General features: G+C 41.4%; 1 protein-coding gene across 1 annotated transcript in view; it reads right to left on the bottom strand.

Annotated features, from left to right (window-relative positions):
• Positions 1-2,755: 2,755 nt before the first annotated feature.
• Positions 2,756-24,255, bottom strand: part of il17rd (interleukin 17 receptor D) — a 30,077-nt gene continuing 8,577 nt past the window's right edge. Inside the window, 13 exon segments of the mRNA XM_048255684.1 lie at positions 2,756-6,302; positions 6,567-6,707; positions 6,710-7,562; positions 9,520-9,704; positions 9,887-9,997; positions 11,808-11,862; positions 11,971-12,036; positions 16,296-16,447; positions 16,675-16,719; positions 16,837-16,957; positions 17,165-17,283; positions 20,387-20,512; positions 21,094-21,157. Of these exon segments, the coding sequence (XP_048111641.1) occupies positions 6,184-6,302; positions 6,567-6,707; positions 6,710-7,562; positions 9,520-9,704; positions 9,887-9,997; positions 11,808-11,862; positions 11,971-12,036; positions 16,296-16,447; positions 16,675-16,719; positions 16,837-16,957; positions 17,165-17,283; positions 20,387-20,512; positions 21,094-21,157 (2,157 nt within the window). The 3' untranslated portion in view covers positions 2,756-6,183.

The raw sequence follows: 24,255 nt of genomic DNA on the forward strand, positions 1-24,255 counted from the left end.
TTATGTGACATCGCCTTGACTACTGTAATTCCATCTTGTCGGAATCCCTAACAAGCTACTCCATCGGCTCCAACTAATTCAGAATTCTGCAGCAAGGATTATTATAGGCTCCAAATCCACTAGTCATGTAACACCATTACTGATGCAACTGCACTGGCTTCCAGTTGCCTACAGAATACATTTCAAAGTCCTACTCCTGGCATACAAGGCCCTACACAATTATACCCCCACCTACCTCACTGACCTCCTAGAAGTCTACACTCCTGCCCGCTCACTGAGATCCTCCTCAGCAGGCCTACTGCATGTCCCTAATGTGAACCTCAGCACCCAGGGAGAGAGGGCTTTCAGCTACATAGCCCCCAAGCTGTGGAATTCACTGCCAGACTACATGAGACATTGTGACTCAATTACTGACTTTAAAAGCACACTTAAAACATATCTCTTCAAGATGGCTTATGGACTGACTGACTGACTGACTGATTTTTACTTTTTTATTTTTACTTTTAATTTATTTTTTTGAGATGACTATAATTTTACAACCTTTTTTTTTTTTTTTTGTGAAGTGACCTTGGGTGACATGAAAGGCGCTCTAAATAAAATGTATTATTAGTATTATTATTATTTATTAGTATTATTATTATTATTTGTTGTATTTAATAAATTGCAATAAGCTCCAAAATGTACAAGTTTTGTGATCTTACATCAATAAAACTGCTTGTCAAGGAGCCTATTCAAACTAACCATAAATCAATTAAGACGACAATCTGAACTCCCTCTTGAAGCGTCTGGAAAAAACTAAATTCACACGCCAAGAATAGGGTCAGTTGCAGGCGTGCATGCATTGGCTTTGTTTGCTGAAACATGTTGAAAACTGGAGTATGCCTAGGGTGCAGGTGGCGTGAGGAGTGCACGAAGAGGCCAAGGCCTTCAGGAGGCGCTGCGCAGCGTGTTCCATGTTGTGTGCATAAAGGTGTGGCTAGCCATAATGCTGTAATAATTCACTGAATTGATAAAAGATCTAGAAGTTTTGCAAGTCATGGATACCTTTTTACTTCACCATCACATCTAAGTATTAATAGTTTTTGGTATTTATAATAATAATAATAACAACACATGTTGTTATAATGTTTACTTTAAATACTTAATAATGTATTATTTATGCAGATTTTGATTAATAGCAGTGGCGTGACTGGCTGGGGCACCTGCACCGTACACCGGCGACCCGGGTTCGATTCCCGCCCCGTGGTCCTTTCCAGATCCCACCCCGACTCTCTCTCCCACTCACTTCCTGTCAATCTCCACTATCCTATCTGATTAAAGGCATAAAAAGTCCAAAAAATATACTTAAATGGATGCATGAAATGGATTTGGATTGTTTGCGTATTTATGCAGAGCAATAAGTATCATGAAAGGCCTATGAGGTGGCATTGGCCTTCAATATACAAATGGTTTCCGAATTGCATACCTTGCACAACTCATATTACACTCAAATAACGTTTCGATTTTTGCGTTCTCTTCTAAATCAGATTGGTTCAGATATGGACAGATTTTGATGCTAGCGTTGTGTTAGCTTATGCTTCAGTCAACATTTGCAAGGCTCAAATGCTACTGAAGAATTGTGTGATGAGAAGAGATCACTTCAGTTAATAAAATGTACATGCATGTGAACTTAAGTTTATATTCCAAGAAAGTAGTTTGTTTGTTCTTGTATGCAATTGTTCCAAACACGGATCAGCGGTTAAACTAAAACAGCACACACAGATATCCAATAAGTCACATTGTGTTGGGTAATATCAGTCTAATGACATGAACGGTTTCATAAACGAAGCTATAGAGATTCAGGTGTTCTTTTGCATCCTTATCGATATGATAAGAGGCTCCTCTACCTGACTTACATCACCTGCAGTCTGACAAGCAGTGCACTTTGCTCCATTGCAAGATAGGCCATCATGAAAAAAAAATAAGTGTGGTGCTATTTTGCTTTCTCACTTACTGTAATTTTGCCTGCTCTAGACTAAAAGTTCATAATGTTTTGAGCAGCTGGGGTAGAAACGTAATCAGCAGAGTAGTGTCTAGGGTTGTCATAACAGATTTGTTTTATATATATTTAATAGCACAATAATATCCGAACAATTATCACGATAACTGCTTGTATCATAATATTTACATGATAATTACAGATAATGCAAAAATGAAGACTAGAGATAACTGTCTGAAAACTATTAATAAGATGTATTATTTTTTTATGTTTTTCATTATCTAATGGTCGTCAAATACCTGGTCATAGTGATTTTAACATTCAAACATCGAATGCTATGATCAGTTACTGCAAAGTGTATGTGTGTCTGTCTGTGTGCATACTGTACGTGCATGTGTGTGTTTACATCTTAATGTCATTTCATCTTATTCATTCATCTGTTTCAAATACAACTGAAGTTTGGCTATTTGGTTGCTTTTGATGAGACAAATCATCATAAAGGAGTTAACTGCATGACCTGGTTGTGACCGTAAACAGTCTGCTTCTGGTGGCCATCTGAAGAAAGACATTACACTCCTGTTTGACAACGAGGCACCGTTCCCATGGAATGTGATTCATAATGTTTTAATGTTGTGGCTGTATTTTAGATCATTTCATGGGACTAAAATGGTATGTGAGGTGACTAGTAGGAACACGAACCTCTGTGTGGGACACATTGCTCATTGACCAACTTTGCACTTTGCCACTGACTTCTAGAAACAGGAAAGAAAGGCCAGAAAGAAATGGGGTTGAATCAATGTGACTAAAAGTCAAGCCTTCATTTTCCTCCACCTAAGCAATTCTAAAATTGCATTTTACTTTGCTGGAAAGGGAATTAAGGTAACCTTTTGCTTTTAGGTAATACTCACACAGCGTGTAAAATGAAATAATTCATCATATGATAGTTGATGAGAAAGTATTATGTTGAAACATTTATTGGTAAATATTTTCCAATGTTTAGCATAACCAAACCAAACCAAAAGTGTCCACAAAATACTACAACAATGTCTGTAACAATAACCATAACCATAACCATAACCATAACGTCCTGCTGTGAAGGTTATCGACCTATGATTGTTGAAAGCCTTTACAATCTGATTTGGATGATTTCCCCATCATGCACTGCACATCTATCTGGATCAACCTAGACAGAAACAAAAGCAACAAGACTTTGGGCTGGGGGAGTTGTGGGAGGGAGGTAGAGAAAGGCCACTAATCCCAGCAAGGAAGAGACAGCACAGATTGGACCCTACTCAGCAGAAGGGCACTGCCGTGGCCAGACCAAATCAAAAGCTTCTCTCTTGTGCATTCAGAGGGGATCAAGTCTAGGATTATGCCTGGCTCTGGCTCTGGAGTTGCCCTTGTGTAAGTGGCAGAAGCACCCCCCCAATACACGCAGTGGGCAAACCTTGAGCTCCAGAGCAAGCATTCACATACACTACCATTTCACAGTCACAGAAAAATTTGATCCTTTTTTCCATGAAAAAGATTGAATAGGAAATATAGTCATATGAACAGGAGACACAGCCATTGATAACAAGGTTAGAGATAATTGAAATAATAAGCGAGTTCTTCCAACAATGCTGTAATCTAAAAATGATCCACTTTCTTTTCTTTGGAAACAAGGACATTTCTGACCCCAATTGGAAAACGATAGTGTACACACTTATGTGAAACTAATTCTCCAAGTAAACTGAACAGTATACAGCCAAAACAAGTTACATCAACTACATTAATGCTCACATGCATATGAACATCCACCATGAACCCAATACCCTCATATGGCTTTCACAATAAAGTGCAACATCCATGGGTGTGAGAAAACCTGTCAATATGGGTGATAAGGAATAGGCCTACCTCAGCTACGCTCAAGGGTTATGAATGGGCATGGAATTGTGAATACTAGTGTGCTTTGTGTGTGAGATAGACAGAACGTGGATTCTGGCTTTGTAGGCCTAGATTGTTTCACTCATTCCTGCAGTTATGCACTCAGCTGGCAGTAAGATAGTGCTTAACACTTTTGCAGTTGACTGTCAAATGTTCTACAGTGCATGAAGAAACACACGGAATAATATTCATGGCAGCACACAGTTCCAGCAAAATAATGGTGATAATTCAGGATCAGGGCACCTCGGATTCACTTGCAAATCAGATTCGTTTTGCCCCACACACAGATAGTTCTGCTGTAGCGTACACACACTCTTACCATACTGCACATGACGAGTCGACTACCAAAACAAAACGCACATTGAAGAACGCACTTATAGGCTAACTAAAACATGATTGTCAGACTACAAGCAGATAGAAAGTGTAAGCTACTCACCCGGAAACCTCATTGCCTCCAACACCCGTATGCATGAAACTTTATTTAGTGAAGAGTAGCCTAATTTATGAATGAGCAACTACAAACAGGTTGATTCGTCTGAATTCACGTACCGACGCGGAGAAACGACAGCAGTATTGGCAACAATTCTGGACGATTAAGGATCCTAGAGGCACAGTCCGCGGAGGGCACTGACAGACATTCTCCGGTGCTTAGGCTATTAATCCTCTCAGGAAGAATGACAGAATACCACTTTCTTCTAAGATCATTACATATTCTATTTCACTAGAAGAGTTTGACATTAATGCACTAATTCTTGGTCTAATATTCTTTCCTGTTGTTACAGGGTTTTACGCATCAGAGCTCACCGTCAACACTGGTCGCGGTCATCGCTTAAAACACCGCCCATCAAAACTGAGTTCAACTTCGAGCATTTCTAAATGCCACAAAGGATGGCCACTGAGGGGCACATTGACAGCGTTAAGTCAGCAGTGGTGTTCAAGCAGAACGGCGTAATTCGCTTCGGCAGTGCGGAACGCTGCTCCTAGTGATTATAGGGTAGACAGACCTGCCCCAGCCTGTTCATCAGTAGGCCTACTTCAATAACATTTTGTCTTGAGTCAATTTAAAAATAAAAACAGACAACTAAATCTCTTTTAAACTGTAAGTCTGCTTGGGTAAAAGAAGAAGCAGGCCTTTCATTTTCCAACCAGGTTGAATTGAAGGACTTCACAGCAGAGCAGACATCAGATCAGAAGCTTGGCCTATAAAAGTCGTAACATTTCCAGGCAGCTATTAGACTGATGTTATGATCACATCTTTTCCATTAAGGAAGGACAAACATCTGCAGTGCAAAGGCTACTGTTTTGTGTATTGATGTATATAACACTGAAGAAAATTTATTCAAGACTTCCTACATGACAGTACTATAAAACAGTACAGTAATTTAGAAATCATCTCTAATCTAAGCTTCATGATACTTGAGTGGAGCAAAGTTCACAAGAGTAACTTAACAAATGAAAAAGTTCTACTAGTTGTCTAGCTGTTGTTTCTTAGAGCTGAAAATGGCATATATGTAAACTTATGTAACTCCAAAGATAATATTTTACACAGTAAAACATGGCAAATCAAAGAAGGTCAATTCAAAATATCACACTGATCAATCACTGGTTAATGGCAATCTTGAAAAAGTCAGTGTTTTCTGTTTGATTCAACCTTTACAACTGAAACAGTCCAAGTAAAATGGATGAAGACGGATGGTTTCACTGAATTGTCAATCATCTAAATGTTACTCTTCAAAAGTGCTACACAACACTTTGACGTTTCATGTTTAACGTTCATGACATTTAGTTCTCTTAACTGTAGTATAAAAATGACAAACACAATAAATAAAAATAAAAAAAAACATGAACTCGTTCCAACAGTCAAAACCAAATGACAAAATGATCACCACTGTCCATTTTGTCTTTCCAGGGTTGATGCTAGTGCTGTGCTGGATGCCAAGTAGTGACTGTGTTCCATCTCTTGATGCATGGGACACTGAGAGGTTGGGTGAGAGGGATGCTATGGTTACGGCAGATACATTGCTGGTCTGGTTCTACAGCGCTCGACCCTTCCTGATCTGGTTCTACAACACTCTGCCCTTCCTGATCTGGTTCTACAGCACTCGGTCCATTTAGTCCATCAGGGCCTCCATCCATACAAGTCAGCAGCCCCCTGATTTGTTCAGATCAATTCCCCACAGATCCCTGTGTCTGAGAGGGGCTGCTGTGCTCCACAGTGAGAGTGATGGGGTGGGCAGGCTGGAGTGATAAAGTGTCCCTGCACATTACCAAAGGCAGTGCTAAGATGTTGCAGCAGCAGTCAGTCCTTTACTGGGCTCTAGATTGTGATGTAGCTCCACTTTGCAAATGGTGGGCAGAGTGCAGTTCACTGGGCTGACCGCAGATATCTCCTCATCTCCTGCAAACCAAAAAAGCAGATTTCAGTCCGGTGCATGATAATAGACAGAAAAATTGTAGGATAATTGTTTTTTTAGCTGATTTTTGCTGAGATTACACAACATAGTTCTGCTAGTCTCAGTTTGCTTGCAATGCATAATTACATGGAAGAAAACAAGATGAAGCTGTAATGTTAATTTCACATTATCTGTATGTCATGATGTTGAAAGTCAGCAATAATTTGCTAGTGTTTCCAGTCTTATATGTCGACTCAGCCCAGCCTTACCTAAACCAGAGGAAGAGGACACACTGTCGGCCAGTGATGAGTTATCAGCCTGGTCAGGGGAGAGCCCCTCCATCAGTGGGATGGACAGCTCTGATGACGGAACAGATGAGTCATAGATCCCAGAGTCCCGTGGCATTTCGGGGGGCTGGACGAGCCCTCTTGCGAGGGAGAGGGGCCGTCGCCATCTACTGGACAGTCCACAGCGTTGCAGGAGAGGCCAGGGAGTGAGCCAGCAGCCAGGCTAAGAGACGCCGGTGGGAAGACACTGGTCTGTACGGGACAGTCACTTTCTGACGGCCGCTTCAGCACCACCTCGTTCAAGACCACGCCCGAGTCACACGTCTCCATGGAGGCTTCCGCAGGGGCGGAGGCACAAGCAGCTCCACGTTTGGGACCTGGGACGGGTGGGGCTGGAGGTGGAGCCAGCTGCTGCTCAAACCAATCAGGCTCCTGGGCAATGTGCTGATGCATATTACAGATGGCTACGTAGAGCGAGCGGCCAGATTTGGAGCGGAAGTAGTTTCGCTTGCTGACGTTGGGCGGCTGCGGCTCACGCTCAGGGAGGCTTAGCTGGCGTGAGTGGAGCCTGGCAAACAGCTGGGGCAGCTGGTCCATCAGTTTGAAGCGAGGCACCGGGGCCAAGCACGTGGGCACGTCACTCTCATGGGAGTAGTCAAAGTAGACGGCCATGAAGCGCGAGAGCTCTGCTGCGGTCTGATGAGCCTCGCGCACCTTCTCTGCAATCATGGCCACAGCCACCGCAAAGGTGTCCCGGCTACTTAGCTCGGAGGTGCTAGGAACGGCGCGGTCTTTGACTCGATCTCGGTTTCGATCCTTTGCAGGTCCTTTTCCCCGCCTGTGGCGCCTTTCCACAAAATATTTAAGACCTTTGGAGCCAACGGTGATGATGAAGTGGGCCTCGTCCACTCGGCGGCTCAGCCAGGACATTTGACCCTCTTTACAGATCTGCAGGTGTTCCCAAAGGTCCAGTACCACCTACCGGACAACATGGGAGATGATATTAAAGCTTTGTCTACAAAAGTCATGGGAAAAGAAGTAGCAAGAAATAGTAACTTGACATGAATATTAGATAAAATATTTTTAGGAAAACATTAAATAAACTGAATCGCAATGGACATTAACAGTTTGTTGACTAACAATTAATGCTAAAGCCAACTCGTTCCTTAATACTTTGGACAAATTAGAGCTAAAGCAGCATGTTACGGGGTCCATCCACAACCTTGGCAACACCCTTGATCTAGTCATCTCTAGAGGGATAGAAGTCACTGATTTATCGGTATTTATCAATATGTCTGATCATTATTGTGTATCTTTTAATGTCATATTAAATGCCTTAAAAATGTATCCTGAAACTACAATTAAATCACGCTTCCTGGACACTGCAGCGGAGCAGCAGTTCATAGCTCTAGCAGACTCCATAAATTCAGATATTTTCAAATCATTCTATTGACCAAAAAGTAGGAGGCCTTCAACTAGGTGTCCTACTTGACAGAGTGGCTCCTTTAAATACTAAAAAAGGCCCTGTAGCAAACTGACGCCTTGGACGAATGAAAATGCCCATGACCTAAAAAGGTCCTGTAGGAAATTTGAGAGAAGATGGAGGAAAACTAAGCTACAGGTTCACTGCTCCACAAGCAAAGCGGAGACGCTACTTTTATCCATTATGCACCAAAACTATGGAACACCCTGCCTCTGTACATCAAACAGAGCTTTTAGTTAACTCACTTTTATCTCATAGCCTATTTCTTCCCATTATTGTACATTCTACTGCTGCTATTCACAGGTTCTTCCTATTTTCACTGCATTGTTTGTATTGTTTGTGCTGTGGTATCCATCTCCTTACCATCTTGTGAATACTCATTTTTACTTCTAATTTTGAAATCTCTGATGTTTCATTTATTGTTTTGCTTGTTTGTATTAATCTTTTCTCTTTATTATTATTATTATAATAAATAAATAAATATATATATATATATATATATATATATATATATATATATATATATATATATATATATATATATATATATAAATAAATAAATAAATGCTCCAAATGTAAAGCACTCTGAGCTGCATTCTGTCTATGAAAGGTGCTACACAAATAAAGTGTATTATTATATTACATCTGAGCTTTTATGGCTGTATGTGTTTTTACAGAATTGCCTCACTGGCCAAGGAGGCTATTAATTGCTTTCTAGCCCCTGTCTAACTGCATGTGTGTCTAGGTATTGTAAACATCACGGGTGTCTGACATCTCTGGCACTATTGCAATAATCAGTCTGCCAGAGGTTTCCGTAGATGGAATTTTGCTGGCAAGCAGAGCAACCTTTTATTTTTTGTCTTCCTATCCAGCCTGGCCACAAATGTACCTGATCAAAGGCACCAGATCTTATTTGCCCTTGTTCGCCTGAACTCAAATGATGGTCTCAGACTAATCAGTCTACTCCAAGTGAGTAGTTCTCATAATAAATAACACATCAAATAACACAGAGGCCTACTCAAGCAGAGAATCACATTTGCACAAACTGATCTAGTCGTTATTTTTGCTGCGTGTTTTGTTAATATTGTATGTTCTACTGATGATGAATACCTCACCACAAATCAAGCTGTTTCCGAATATTTCATATATTATGCTCAGATAAACTTTCTCTGATCAGATGCAAGGTCCAATGTAGCTGTATACTTGTAATCCATGTTATGCATGTTAAGTCAATCATAGCATTGTAGACTGTACAGATCTTACATGCTTTGTTAGATTCTGCCACTAGGGGGCAGGCTCACCATATCCCAAATAATCATTCAGTCACATCGCTACGTCCTACTTTCTCTTCCATTCACCCACAAATGCTACATACAGAAATACAAACTGTGAATTTCAGTAAGTCTGAATCAACACAACACGGCATATTTAGTGGAGGCAATTTTGCTGTACCTCACAACCACAGAAGTCCTGTAGGAAGAAGGCAAAGCACTGGATGACCGCCGTATGTTTGGGGCAGTCTTTGCTCGAGTAGCATATGAAGACTTTGGGCCGAGGCCAAGGCCGATCCGTGCTGAGGACAGTGGTGTGCAAGGATGACTCTGAGCTCTCCTCATCCAGATGAGAGTAAATGTTCTCTGCAAGGTATTTGATTTTCACAATAAAAAGCTGAGTGATTAATTTTTGGTAACATTGACGTGTCATATTTTCAGGAGGAACATTTTTTTTTTCATTGGATCATGCTAATGCCACTTAATGTCACTTCAAAACAAAGTGATAAGATATGAGTGGAGTTCCTTCTAAAACAGCTTGGACCCACCTTGTTGCTTCTTTCGGCACATGACAGTGAAGAGAGTGGCAAAAGCAGACATGATGACTAGTGGGACAGTGATGGCCATGGCTCGAATGGGACCGGCCCAGGGAGAGTGGACTGAGGATCAGAGCAAACAGATGAGAGCATTAGTGCAAACAAACGAGAAGAATATTGCACCCATGCTGAACAGCAATGGCGCACCTCTAAAGGCCACTGCTGTAACTGTACATGACATGTAAAGTCAGGATGCATATGAAGGTCACCCCATCGATAGTAATTAGATGCTGAAATGGAAAATGGCCTGTGATTTTCATGAGAACCTGCCAGGACGACCTTTTCATCCAAGTGGCTGTGCATCAAGGCACATTGTGTGAAGACAAGATAATAAACAATTCATGACCTGACTAAATGGCCTGTAATATCATGTTATATCACTTCATTCAAGGGTAGAACGTAAATAAAATTCTACTGTCACTTCTCTACAAGGCATGATCTGCAGCATCCTAGCAGTACAGTAGGTCTATTATATGCATTTCTGTACATCAGGTAGGGTTCTTGTAGAGTTTAAAGGTGCTATTATGTGGAGTTTTTTTACATTTAAAACATTCAAAAATGACCTAGAAATAGCAACAGAATGTGAAGAAACAACCATTTTGATGTAATATCAAAAACACCTATGCTCTGTGTTGTGCAGATCCACTGACGTTAGCAAACAAACTAGTTAGCGCTGGGCCGGCTCTCTTGCAATATCACTTAAATTACATTACATTACATTACATTACATTTGGCTGACGCCTTTTAACCAAAGCGACTTCTAACAAGGGAAACAATCATGGTACAGTGTGATAAAGACAAGTTAGTGCAGAAGTAAGTGCTACTTCATACATTCAAGTATCAGTTTTTGTCAGGCGGTAAGTGCTAGAATTAGCATGTCTAGTTGTTGGTAGTGCTACAAAAGTAGATATTCTCTGAAGAGCTGTGTCTTCAGGGGGTTTTTGAAGGTAGAGATGGACGCCCCTGCTCTGGAAGGAACTGGTAGAGCGTTCTACCAACGGGGAACAACAGATGAGAAAAGTTTGGATTGCCCTGAGCGTACCGGTGGCAGAGCCAAATCTGTGGAGTGCAACGGTCGGGAGGTAACATATACCTGTATAAGGGTATTCAAGTAAGTGGGTGCAGAACCAGAAACTGCTTTGCAGGCAAGCATTCGTGATTTTAATTTGATGTGAGCGACTATTAGGTAGCCAGTGTAGCTCGGTGAGCAACCGGGTAACGTGTCCTTTTAGGTTGGTTGTAGACCAGACACTCTGCCCCATTCTGGATCATCTGAAGGGGTTTCACTGTGCAGGCTGGGAGACCTGTCAAGAGGGCATTGCAGTAATCAAGTTGTGAGATGACTATGGCCTGTACCAGGAGTTGGGTTGCATACTGAGTCAGGTAAGACCTTATTTTTACTTATGTTGTAAAGTGTGAAACGGCACGACCAGGCCACCGAAATATAACGGTGGAACAATGCAATTAATCCACATTCAAGACAACTCGAGTGCTGCAGAATTCCAAACTGTGTTACATCTGTAGCTGATGAGACCACATTAACAACCATGTCTTTTTAGCCTGGAAGCCAGCATGAATTTACCCTGCCTACAAAATTTGAATTCGGGAAAATTCCGTCTGGAGTCACTCCATTGAGAAGCCTCCATGCGCAAACCGCTCAACAAATCATCTGAGCAGGCTTCATAGGATGATGAGCACATGAGCAACAGAGCATAGTTATTCACATTATCTGAGCACTGATTTTGTTTAAAACAAAAAGGCAGTCACTTAAGAAGCTAGATGTTTATGTCTAACACCAGACTCAAATTCTGAATAAAGTTGTGTGTGGTTACTGCAGGCTAGTGCCTTTTGGCATCTGGTTATCTAATCTTACCTTGGCTGACATGGTACTGGGTTTGTCTCCGGGTGGTGTTATTGTCATCTCGCAGCTGTAGAGAGTAAACACAACAAAGTTAAGCCAATTTCTTTGTTCCTTCTGTATTGATGACAGAGGATCAACTGCAACATGATTTAACATATCAAAGAAAAATGCAAACCTCTATTGCATAAGTTCCTGGAGTCACATCCTGCAGTATACATGTTGTCTTGGGTAGGTTGGATTCCTATATATAATAAATACAACAAGAAATTACATGTAGATAGATAGAAATTTGATAGATAGTCAGAAGGTAAATATGTAAATAATAATTGAACAACAGATTTGATTGAACAACAAATTCCATCATAACTATAGGAATAGTGCAAAATGGGGGAAACATTATCGATTATAATAGACAAAGAAGATGTAATGACACATAAAAAGCTAAATGTATGTTTATGAAGTATTTGGAAAACACAATGTCAGATTTGCCTGAGCTTTGCATGATCTTACAGAGTATTATTGAGGTAAAGTGTAAATGGCGCATGATCTTACAGAGTATTAATGAGGTAAAGTGTAAATGGCGTACAGGGATCTTGTAGGGGAGCTCAAGTTCAGCTAAGATTAAAGAAGAAAAAGACAAAGGAAGAAGGTGAAGAAAGAAGACTTAAGGAAGAGAAGAAGCCAAAGTAGGTCAGCCTTAGCCCCACACTAAAGGCCAATAGTCTCAGCTATGAAAAACATGCTTGAACAGTCAGAAAAATGGTGTTCAACTCCAACTGCTCTCATGATAATAACAAAGAGATACTGGGAAAGTGCTCAGGGTTTTGGCGTTTCCATCACAACCAAAAAGCGGAAAGCAGACTAGAAAGTCTCCCCTGAGGCCCAAGTCATCTGTCAGCCAAGGCAGCACATGTGTCCATGGATATTACTGCTCTGTCTGGGAAGAGCATTAAGCTCTGTTCAGGAGTTAACCATGCACATCCCACTTCACAAGGGAGAAGTCTGTTACTATTAAATCAAAGAAAGATCTGCTCAGTAGCTTCTCAGAATATTTGAAAAAGGAGCCTTTTGTCTTTTGTTATGATTTGTTTTTAACAAAATGTTTAGTTCCACAGCCCTTCAGGCATGAAGGTTAAGTCAAAGAAAGAGCAGATATATGCATTGTGTCAGGACAACAGTGGGCATTTCAGTGGAAGGGCTTTTCTTTAACTCATTGAGTGCCAAAACCATGCGTTGAGTGCCAAAAACTTAATATTACGTTTTTAGCTTTTTTTAAAAAATTACGAAACTAGACACTCTAACACACCTTATATGTGATTTTGGAAACTCTGTGAGGAATGGAAATGAAATATATGACGATCGAAAACTCATGAAAACGCACAATCTGGACATTTTATCTGGACATTTTATCATAACTCGGTTGCCGCTTTGGGTCGAATCAGTGACGCATGCACGTCAGGTCAAAACCAGGCCATTTTCGTGGGTCTATCACTAGGTGGCAGTCTCGCCAGGTCTCGCTGATCACTTCCCGGAAAGTTTACACAAGTAAGTAACAGGCAACACTTCATATTTCATGAAAGACGTTATATCTCCATTTCTAGAAAAAAACAGCGATTTTGATGAAAACTAGCCACTGTTTAGCTTGGGATTTCTCAGGAACAGAGGCGTGTAGAAATACACGGTTTGCTATGGAGTAAGGATTGTCTCAAAATTATTTAAATATATATAAAAGGATATATATACATATACATACATTTATAAATATCCAAATACAAAATACAAATATAAAAATGTGACATACAAATAAATAAACAAATTTATATAAATAAACGTATCTTTGTAAATATATTTTCGAGATTTGAAAATAAATATGCTTGACTTTGTATGTGGAATCTGCATTTGTGAATCTCCTTTTTGCTTTTATGTCGATGACGTAATTTTGAGACATTCCTACTGCACACCAAGATCCACAAATAAATACCACTAGATTTGAATGCGAAGACACCCTCCACTGAACAACCAGCAGATGGCAGTGTTGTACAACATGTCTGTTATCAACTGATAGCAACTGAATCTTTCTGACGCTGTTTTTCCTAGTTCAGTTCAGTCAAGTGGTCTATGACTAGCAGGATTAACGACATGGAAGACACTAGATTAAATGGAGGGGTAAGTAATAACAACTAGCCAGAACGATTTATTATCGGTTTCGATGTGTAGTGCCATTTTTAATTTCATAGACTGTATAAATAAGTCCATTTAGCAATATTGACATTAATGGCAGTCTGTCAGATAGCGATCTCAGCTGAGCTGGCTCTCACGTTACGTTAACCTAGAAGCTATGTTAACATCTGTAATGTAAGATCTGCAACATCTGTAAAACAGCGAACACGAACACAGCCTGTCACTTGAGTTGCAAGACACAATAACTTTAGGGAAAACTACATTTTATTTTAAAGGGGCCATAAATCAGATTTTAAGGGAAATCTTAACTTAATGTGTTTTGTGCAGGCACCAACAAAGCTGAACAGGCACCAGCTGTTTAGCTAGCTGTTAACATTAGCAGCTGTACACTGACTAAATGGACTTATTTACAGTCTATGAAATTAAAAACGGCACTAGACATCGAAACCGATAATAAATCGTTCTGGCTAGTTGTTACTACTTACCTATCCATTTAATCCAGTGTCTTCCATGTCGTTAATCCTGCTAGTCATAGACCACTTGACTGAACTGAACTAGGGAAAACAGCGTCGGAAAGATTCAGTTGCTATCAGTTGATAAGACATGTTGTACAACACTGCCATCTGCTGGTTGTTCAGTGGAGGGTGTCTTCGCATTCAAATCTAGTGGTATTTATTTGTGGATCTTGGTGTGCAGTAGGAACGTCTCAAAATTACGTCATCGACATAAAAGCAAAAAGGAGATTCACAAATGCAGATTCCACATACAAAGTCAAGCATATTTATTTTCAAATCTCGAAAATATATTTACAAAGACATGTTTATTTATATAAATTTGTTTATTTATTTGTATGTCACATTTTTATATTTGTATTTTGTATTTGGATATTTATAAATGTATGTATATGTATATATATATTTAAATCATTTTGAGACAATCCTCACTCCATAGTTTGCACCGACCGAGAGCTTAAAGTCTCACCTTTTAAACGAGCCTATAACACGAATATGCTGTGGCTGTACAAAAATCATCAACAATGGTCTAGATTGCTGGCACTCTAGGACAAAGCTCCCAATAGCAGCTTGGCATTCAATGAGTTAATATGCAAGGCTCTGATTAAACCCTGATATTAGAGAAGTAGACTGTAGAAAGCTACATACTCATAAGTCTAAGACTTAGGGCTCTATCTTGGCGATCAGAAACGGATGGTCAGAGGCGCAAAGTTTATAGACGTTAAAAGACCGGGCGTGTTTTGGCCGTAACATCCTTTAAACAAATGAGAATGACATCGGTCATTCCCTTTAACAGCGTGCAGCGCAACTTCAAATAGCGCATCGGTATTTTGATAGTCAGCGGTGCATTTGAAGGAATCTGCTTGCACGTGAGACCGCAAGTTAAACTAACTGTGGTCTCATAGTCAACAACAAAACAGTTCTACACAGTTAATTACTTTCACTATTGACTGACAAGCAACATTTACCCCAATAATGTTCAAATGACTGAATAAAAATCCTAAGGATATTTATCCTGCAGAGGAGTTGCTGCTTCCTGTTCTTCATATGCGCCTTTTGCTATAGACCAGGTTTTTCTTGGTCAGTGGCGTAATAGTGATTTTTAGATCACACGGCAGACCACACCTTATGTCGCTAATTACCACACCCCTGGGTGCAAGGTTTAATAAAAAAACGAAAAATAAATCACTTTATTGAGTGTAAGATAAGAATAAGCCTTGTTTTACACTTTATTGAGTGGAAGATAAGAATAAGCCTTGTTTCACACTTCATCACTTTATTGAGTGGAAGATAAGAATAAGCCTTGTTTTACACTTTATTGAGTGGAAGATAAGAATAAGCCTTGTTTCACACTTCATCACTTTATTGAGTGGAAGATAAGAATAAGCCTTGTTTCACACTTTATTGAGTGGAAGATAAGAATAAGCCTTGTTTCACACTTTATTGAGTGGAAGATAAGAATAAGCCTTGTTTCACACTTCATCACTTTATTGAGTGGAAGATAAGAATAAGCCTTGTTTCACACTTTATTGAGTGGAAGATAAGAATAAGCCTTGTTTCACACTTTATTGAGTGGAAGATAAGAATAAGCCTTGTTTCACACTTCGCGCCACCCTGTGCCGGGTGCATGATAAAGCCCTTAGAGTGTGGCCGTAGAAATTTCAACCTCTAAAATCCACCTCTAAGAAAGCAACTATACTGTCCACTGCTGAGCACCTGCACCTTTCAGTGTTTTCCTTTAGGACGGCCTTTGTCTAAAAGAGAGGACGGGGTTCACTACCAGGGCGCTCAGTGTCTCATCTCTTACCGGCTTGCAGCGTTTCAGTCGGAAAGGCCCCTCTTGCCTCAGCTTGTAGTACAAGTTGTAGATGGCAAAACCAAAGGTAGAAGGAGCATGGTCAAACACCACATGCAAATTGGAGCCTATTTGGGAGATGTTGAGCATCTTCGGCTTCCAGACTGTTTCAAAAACAACATGAGGATCAAACAAGGAATGGACAGGCCTGGATATTCTCACATAGGAAGGGTGGAAATGCTTAGTTATTATTACTAAGGGTTCATTCGAAGTGAACAGTGATATACAGTACACTAATGTAAATATGTTCTGCACATACATACTAAAACATACATAATGCACAGTGACTTTGATGTGACAAGATGCAATAGGAAAAGGAAAAATAACTCACATGGTTTGCATACAAGGTTGTCTGGGCCGAGGAGCACCTCACAGCCTGTTGAAGCAAAACAAAAAGTATGGATGAAAAACTCCACCCTGTGTGTTTTCTTTAAACATAAACTGCAGTCCAACAGTGGTTAAAACATAGGGAAGAAAGGAGAAAGACACTTACTGTTAGTGCGCAGGAATGAAGGAGGACAGCAGCTGTCATTCATAAATGTGGGGAAAGGAACAATTCTCACCATGTAGTCTGCCTCAAAGGCAAGACCAACAAATGGCTGTGAACTCATTCTCTGGAGAATCACACAAAGAGACCAATCAAACTAGCATTCACTCATTTTCTTCTTCTTCTTCTTCTTATTATTATTATTGTAAACTGATAACATACTATAAACTGTACATACATACACACAACTAGAAACACCAGAATGAGGGTATTGAGTTTTAATTGTACTGGAACATTCCTAATGGGGTACACTTTATCTCAAATTATTACTTACTACATTTTTATAGGAGAAATTCAGCTGACGGGGCTCTTTCAGGATCATGTGTTGACACTGCTTTCCCTCTGGGTTCTTGTCTTCTAGATACACCCGAAAGCCTTTCACATGTTCAATTCCTGTGCACATATCAATGAAGTTTACTTACTTACTTACATGATGCAGGGAGGTCAAGTCTTGAAAATGTACGGTCATTTATTACAAATGAATTCATAGGGCCATTTCATTGATTCATCTATACCAGGGCTATTCAACTTTGGTACCAAGTGGACCAGATAGAAAAACCACAGGGTGTTTGTGGGCCACACAAAATACAAAGCGGCTAAAATGACTCCTATTGTAGCTAGTCGAGAAACATGTGTTAGGGCTGCCAACTCTTCTCATTAATGGAGAATGAGTATACACGCTGAAAAACTTTCAACACCCAGTTAGTCAATCACTGATATTTGTGCATATAAGTGCATACCTGCAAACTCAGAATGGCTGAAAAATTATGAGGCATACCAGCTGTTTTGAGTTATGGCTATGTTTAGCCTAATTGAATCAGTTGATGATGGAGAAGATATTTTCAGACCTACCATCCTTGAAGACAATTCTTGAGTACTACCTCAAACCAGCGGGGAAAAAACTGCTCACGTTGGACTTAATGTTGACAATCTGTTTTAAAGCCTAATCCTTATCTATGAATCCTAATAATTGGTGTTGACAGAAAGGGACTGTGGATGTCCATTTTCTGGTCTCTATTCTAGCAAGCCTGATCTATTATTACCTTTTTCTGTCTCTGAAACTTCTTTGACAGCTCATGAATACCACTGTAGCGAAGGGAGAGAGAACACCGACACAAGAGTCAGGCCTGTTGGTGCAGAGCGCATACTCAACTGTAGTGATGGCACTCCGTCACACTGCCCTCCCCTTTGGGAAGCTTGCCCATGCGCTTCACACACACTGCTGTCCCTCGCGCAACCACCAGCCGTACTTCTCCCTTCCCAGGGTGCCCCACACACGTGCTTCACCCATCTCTGGGGTCCCTCACACCGGGGTCAACCTATGCTGGGGGTCCCTCATACAGCTCACACACTGGGCAAGCTTCCAATGACCTCACGGCAAGCCATGCTACTTCTGACAGCATATGTAGCGAAGGGAGAGAGCAGTGACCCCAACCCGGTCTTGAACCCGGGTCTCCGGGTCACTAAACCTGCAGCTTGACTGCAACGCCAAAGAGTTAGGCCTGTTGGTATGGCATACTCAACTGCAGTGTCAGTACTCAGTCACAACCACTATGCAAAGGTATTCTTTTATAAGCAAACTGACTTCATTTTGAGGTTGTTATATGGTGAAAAATTGGCTAGGATGCCTTAAACGTTACAACTTTGCCAATTAGCATGTTAGCAAGCTTTTAGTATAAACTGGGCGGTTGATGTTTCAAAGCATTTTTGCTTATGGGTAATTTGTTTGCTAGATTTAGACAAGAACCTTTATAGGGTCATGCAAGCTGTTGAATATTGTCTACTACACGGTGCATCGCTCTGTTTTAAGTTCAACTTTAGGCATCTTGAGGTGTTTATGTTAATAGACTGTATAGGCTGTGGTGCCATCAGAGCAAGAGGTCACGTGATGCCTCTGTTGCTTCTAACATGGCAATACCAGAGGGCTGGTATTTTACAAACATCTGGGAATTTAAATGGCAACAAATGTGGCGTTGAAATCTGCCTTGTCATTCAGCATGGTTACTAACATTCGTGTCGGCACCGGGTTTCAGTGGCCAACCCTAGTGATAGATCATATGCATCATTCAGATTCAGTGTTATTCAATTACACTGTAATTTCAATAGGAAAACGGTCTAATGCAATTTAAGCGGTCAGATGCTATGAGAATTACGGCATTTTTGCTACTTGCTACTTAAATTTATTTGCGCAAGGATGTAGGTGTTAATACAGGTGCGGACCGTGCTAGATGAAAACATGAACAGTGATCTTCATTTTGTCTCACTGTGTCCTTTCTTTTCTTCTCGTTTCGTAGAGCCCATGCACCAGGGGAGGGGGCTGCTGGGAGATGTGAGCCGAGTGCCAAAGGACAAGGCCCTGCATGCCAGGGGAACATTGTCATACGCTTCAAAGTGTGCCAGCGTGCCTCCCTTTTAATTACATTTCTGCCTTATCAGTTGCAGTAGAAACAAAAAAAAAGCAGCAGCACACATTCCGTGTGGCTCTTGTTTCTGCAGTGGGGAGTGAGGCGGACAGAGACTCCTCTTTGTAGCAGCTGTAACTCCACACCTCACTCAGAACCAGCAGATACCATCATACTGCCCTAGTCACACAGGCCTAGGGAACCAGCAGAGGGGAAAGGGGGGCAGAGAGGCGGAGAGTAAGGGGAGGAGGAGGAGGAGGAGGAGGAGGAGGAGGAAGATAGGGGAAGAAAAACAAAGGTGAACTTGATTCCAACACTGTGCAGTGAGAGCCCCTCCTTTGAATTCCCCCTCTCTCTTTCTCAGCTCCTTCTCCCTCTTTCATTTTCTTTATCATATACCTGAGTTGTGTCGATTCCTGCCCCAGTCAAAAGGATTAACCCTGAGCAAACAAGAGGGCACATTGTGGTGCATCTTAGGCACTGGCTCACATTACCAAATTTCAATTGTGTCTCAGTACACGGAAGTAAGGGATGCCTCTTCCATCTTTTGACCCTTTCTCTCTCTCACACACACACACACACATTCCTTCACGGACACATAACAGCGCTAATATATGGGGATCCATCTTCTGTCTTGGACAGATCAGTGCAACTGACAGCCAAGAAGAATAACCCTGCTTGGGGAGGAGACCTGGCTCTTTGATCATGACAAGCCAAGGGCTCCATTTGAAGACAGGGCTTTCTCATGTACTGGTGTCCTATTCCCAATCTCCCCCCCCCTCTCTCTCTCATCTGCTTCTCAGGCAGGAGAGATAAATCACCACTGTGTACTCAAGCATGCAAACTTTTCACTGACACACATGTGTACACACACACACACACACACACATATACACACGCACACACACACACACACACACATACACACTGCTCACAACATATTGTTATGGTCTCCCAGTTACTGAAAGAATTTCACGTAAATACCGGTTTGTCCAGCGGTGTTTCCGCTGTCAAATGATAGACTGGGGAAAACCAGTCAAAGTCTAGAAAACACTCCATACAAATAAGTGAAACTGCAATTGTTTGCAACCTACCAAGAGGACTGGCCATCCAGTGGACCACCACTGCTGCCTGGTTGTCACAGGACAAATGGCTGAAGGTGACATTGCTGACCTCATGGATGGCATGCTTCCCCACAGGGTTCCAGTTTAAGGAGCAATCTGGTTAGGAAGAAAGAGCAAAGGATAAAAACAAGATGGAGGTAGAGCATGTCAGTAAGGGTGAGCCAGAGAGACAGGCAGATACACAAAGCCAGTCAGAAGAAAGAGTCAACGCTGAAAGCACTGATGAGATTCTCTGACAGACATTACTGACATAACTATGCAGCCAGCCAAGTAAAAACTTTTCTTCTAAGCTTTTCTTTTTTTCCCTTTCGCCTTAGTGACTGCTTGTCCCCTTAGACTGCTTTAATAACAGGGAAAGTAGCAAGGAAGAGGAGCAGTCATTTGTGTCTGTGCCCCCTGGCTCTGCGCTAGCTGCCTTTGTGATGCTAAGAGCAGCAGGGCTTTCATGCAGAGCCGTTCCCTCTCCCAGTCACGCACAATGGGCAGGGACTAGTGGGGAAATCAGGATTAGCTACAGGAGCAAAGTTTGACTTTTCGGAGATTACATGGAATGGAGGAAGGAATTTCAAATGGAGAGGAAACACACCTTTTCACACATGGGTTGAAAACAGTCTCTCACGCTTAATACATCACTGAGACAACATGCTATGCTGTACTTCAAATGAGAAGAGGCTTACTGTCATTCCGGAACGTGACACCCAACTTCCTTCCACTCTCATCTGAATTTGATAGGAACCCCTGCTGAATAAGGAAAGCGTTCAGGACAAAGGAACAGAGGGGGAAGAGCAGAGTAAAATCATTAGTTGGAGCACAGAGCACCTTAACCACACAAAAAACAAAACAAAGAGTTCTGCTTCATGTGCTGAAATCATCAGCAATCCACCTCCAAATCCGAGCCAGTTTTTCTGCCATTTTTCATTAACCATCTGTCGAGACAATGTGTACAAAAAGGACATCAAAATAAAAGCACTGAATTTAACTCCTGTTTTCATAGTGCTAGGTAACACAAAGAATCATAATGCAAAAAATTGGATGAGACATGCTTGCGTGCCACCATCAGACAGAGGAGAAACCCTCAGAAGACTTTTTTTAAACTTCAAGATAACAAGTGTCTGACAATAAAGAGATATGAGAGAGAGGAGAGCAACTATGACGGAGCGCTTGGTGAAAAATGAAAAGTCGAGACAATGTGAATGAGAGGGGGGAGGGGAGGGGAGGAGCCAAAGGCCTTTATCAAAGATCTTATCACCTTCCTCATTTTATCTCAGAAAGAGGAAGTAGTTAGGCATGGCAAAATACTGCCCCCCACCGCCATGGAGATGGGAACAAACAAAAAACGTGAACGACTGCCTAACAAATTCACATTTTCTTATTCATGTTGTTACATTCAACTACACAAACTTGGAATAAATTAATTTGGAATGTACGTACATCTACATCTACTAATATGTAATCATTAAAGTAAACAAATTGAAGAAATGTTTTACATTTAAAACAGTGCTTAAATGAATTTTGCTGCCCATATATAGTATTTTCATGTTTGTGAAGGTTTGGCACTAAACATCTAGAGACATAATCACTCTGCCTTGTTAGGACACTGTGTTTAACATCAACAGCACAAAAAGGTGTGGTGGCTGCCAAAGCCAGTCAACCTGGTCTTTTTAGTTAGCAACTGAAAAAAAGCCCTCAGGATTCACTGTAGTAGGAACAAAGAGAAACGTGTCTGGTTCTCCTGACTGCTCTCTTCCAAAACTCCAGGTTCCCTTCCCTCCACCGTCCACTGCTATCCATTTTCTCAGGCAAGTCCATGATCCACATTTATCTGTAGTACGAAGTTAGCCAAAATACACAAGAAGATCAACAGCCATCTCAGAGAGTTGCCTTTCTTTCCTTGACAGATGTGAAACTACAAAGCATGACATTCTTTTCAAATTGTTTACATGTATCAGATTAATGCCCCCAGATGGTGTGAGCTCATTTTGGGATTTTGAAAACAAATAATTTAATAGCTCTCCCCAATATTTTTGCATGTTATAACACTCTGCATTTACAAACAAAAGGAAGGAAATAGTGGCAACTGGCAAGTAAAAACAAACAACTATAAAGTGGAACGGAAATGGCCAACTCCAGGAGATCTGCTCCAGACAGAGGCATGCCCTGGGGACAGCTGCTCATGGTCTCCTGCCTTGTGCAAAAAGCACCAAATAAGCAAGAGTGCCTCCATTCCCCCACAGTCAAGGCCTGCCCAACACCTTTACCTCATCTAGCTCAGGCCCACAATGAAACCTCTTTCCAGAGCTGATTGATTGAGAGAGATATGTAAGCAATGATCATCTCATATCCAGGAGTCAGTTTGAGTATCCAATAACATTACTGTTTGCAAAGGTAACTTATACCACGTAAGCACATCTACTCCCTCCCTCCCAGGAACTTAATTTGACTACATACTTTGCAAGTCACAAGTTGCTCAAGCCCTCAAATCTTTTTTTCTTTCCAGGGCAGAATGTTTACTGCCACAGAGGAGGAAAGGGGCCAGTAGAGCCTCCATCTGAGGTGCTCATTTAGCAGCAGAATGAGGTGTTGGAGTGGACTGGGGCCTGCAGCTTCTCTAATGAGGCCGGCTCTTGCCATCCTACAACTTTTAACACCATATACACAGCAGGTTCCAGGTCATGGACTATAGGCAGCTGTGTATGGCCTGCCACACCTGAAACTCATCACAACACACACACACACACAGTTAATCTGGCCAATGCTTCACTTTCATGAGGGCCACGGGGACTAGGGTGGTGTGCCTGACACCTACTAACAAGCATGTCACATTTTCTGTGACACCCTTTCAAAGATGTCCTTTTATGGTCTTGTGACCCCCCCTCATCCCCCAGCCCAAGCCCAACAGCTCCTCTCTTTGTTCCTGTTGGCTGTCCAGTCCTGCAGAGAGGAAGGAAGCTGACTGGAAGACCCCTATGCCCTTCTGATGTCCTGGCCTTGGGTGTGTGCATTTAATGGCCCCTATGGTCATTTGGCATCTTAAAACTTCAAATGGACTATGTGGAAGGGGGCTGTAAGGGGCCCCATAAACCCGCTTCATCCCATGTGGCAAACAAACCAAATTGGTGCCCATGAGGTGGGACAGCAGAGGTCAGGCGGCGGTCAGAGCTACACATTACGCCATCAATAAGAGCAGTGAAATATGCACTGAAACGCAATCAATAAGAGCAGTGGAATATGCACTGAAACGCAATCAATAAGAGCAGTGGAATATGCACTGAAACAGAGTGCCTGCAATCACATAGTGGGACTGTTGTGAACTACAGGACATGGTACAGGACACACTGCATATGAGAAAAACCTGGCCTTTTAAAAGTAGCTCGCTAAAGTAGATAGGAAAATGAGGTGAACCACTTTAAACACTTTGCAGCTGTCTCTTTAGTAATTTATTCTGCCTAAAGATCACATAGAGCCTGTAGCCTCAAACAGGTTAATACATTCTTGTCAAAAGACCAGTTGTGTTGATGACAAATAATCTCACCCAAAATCAACCATGGTACAGGGTTTACATTTGTGATTTCAATGCGATAGCATATCTTATGTCACAAAAGTAGTTGTGCTGAAATTTTCAAAAAACAATCCTTTTTTAATGAATTCTGCATGGTTTATGACTAACAGACTAATGCCTTCTACAACCACAAAAATCACATTTAATCTAACAACTGTCAAATTTAAACAATGTTGATAAGGATCTGTGCTGCATAGCAACAGGGCCTGAACAGCTGTTGTGGCACTAGTGTTAAGGTTTGGCATCCTGCAATCACACACAGGATGTAGAAGAAAGCTGC

The sequence above is a fragment of the Alosa alosa genome, chromosome 10, assembly GCF_017589495.1.
Source record: "Alosa alosa isolate M-15738 ecotype Scorff River chromosome 10, AALO_Geno_1.1, whole genome shotgun sequence".
In the NCBI taxonomy this organism is placed as follows: Eukaryota; Metazoa; Chordata; class Actinopteri; order Clupeiformes; family Clupeidae; genus Alosa; species Alosa alosa.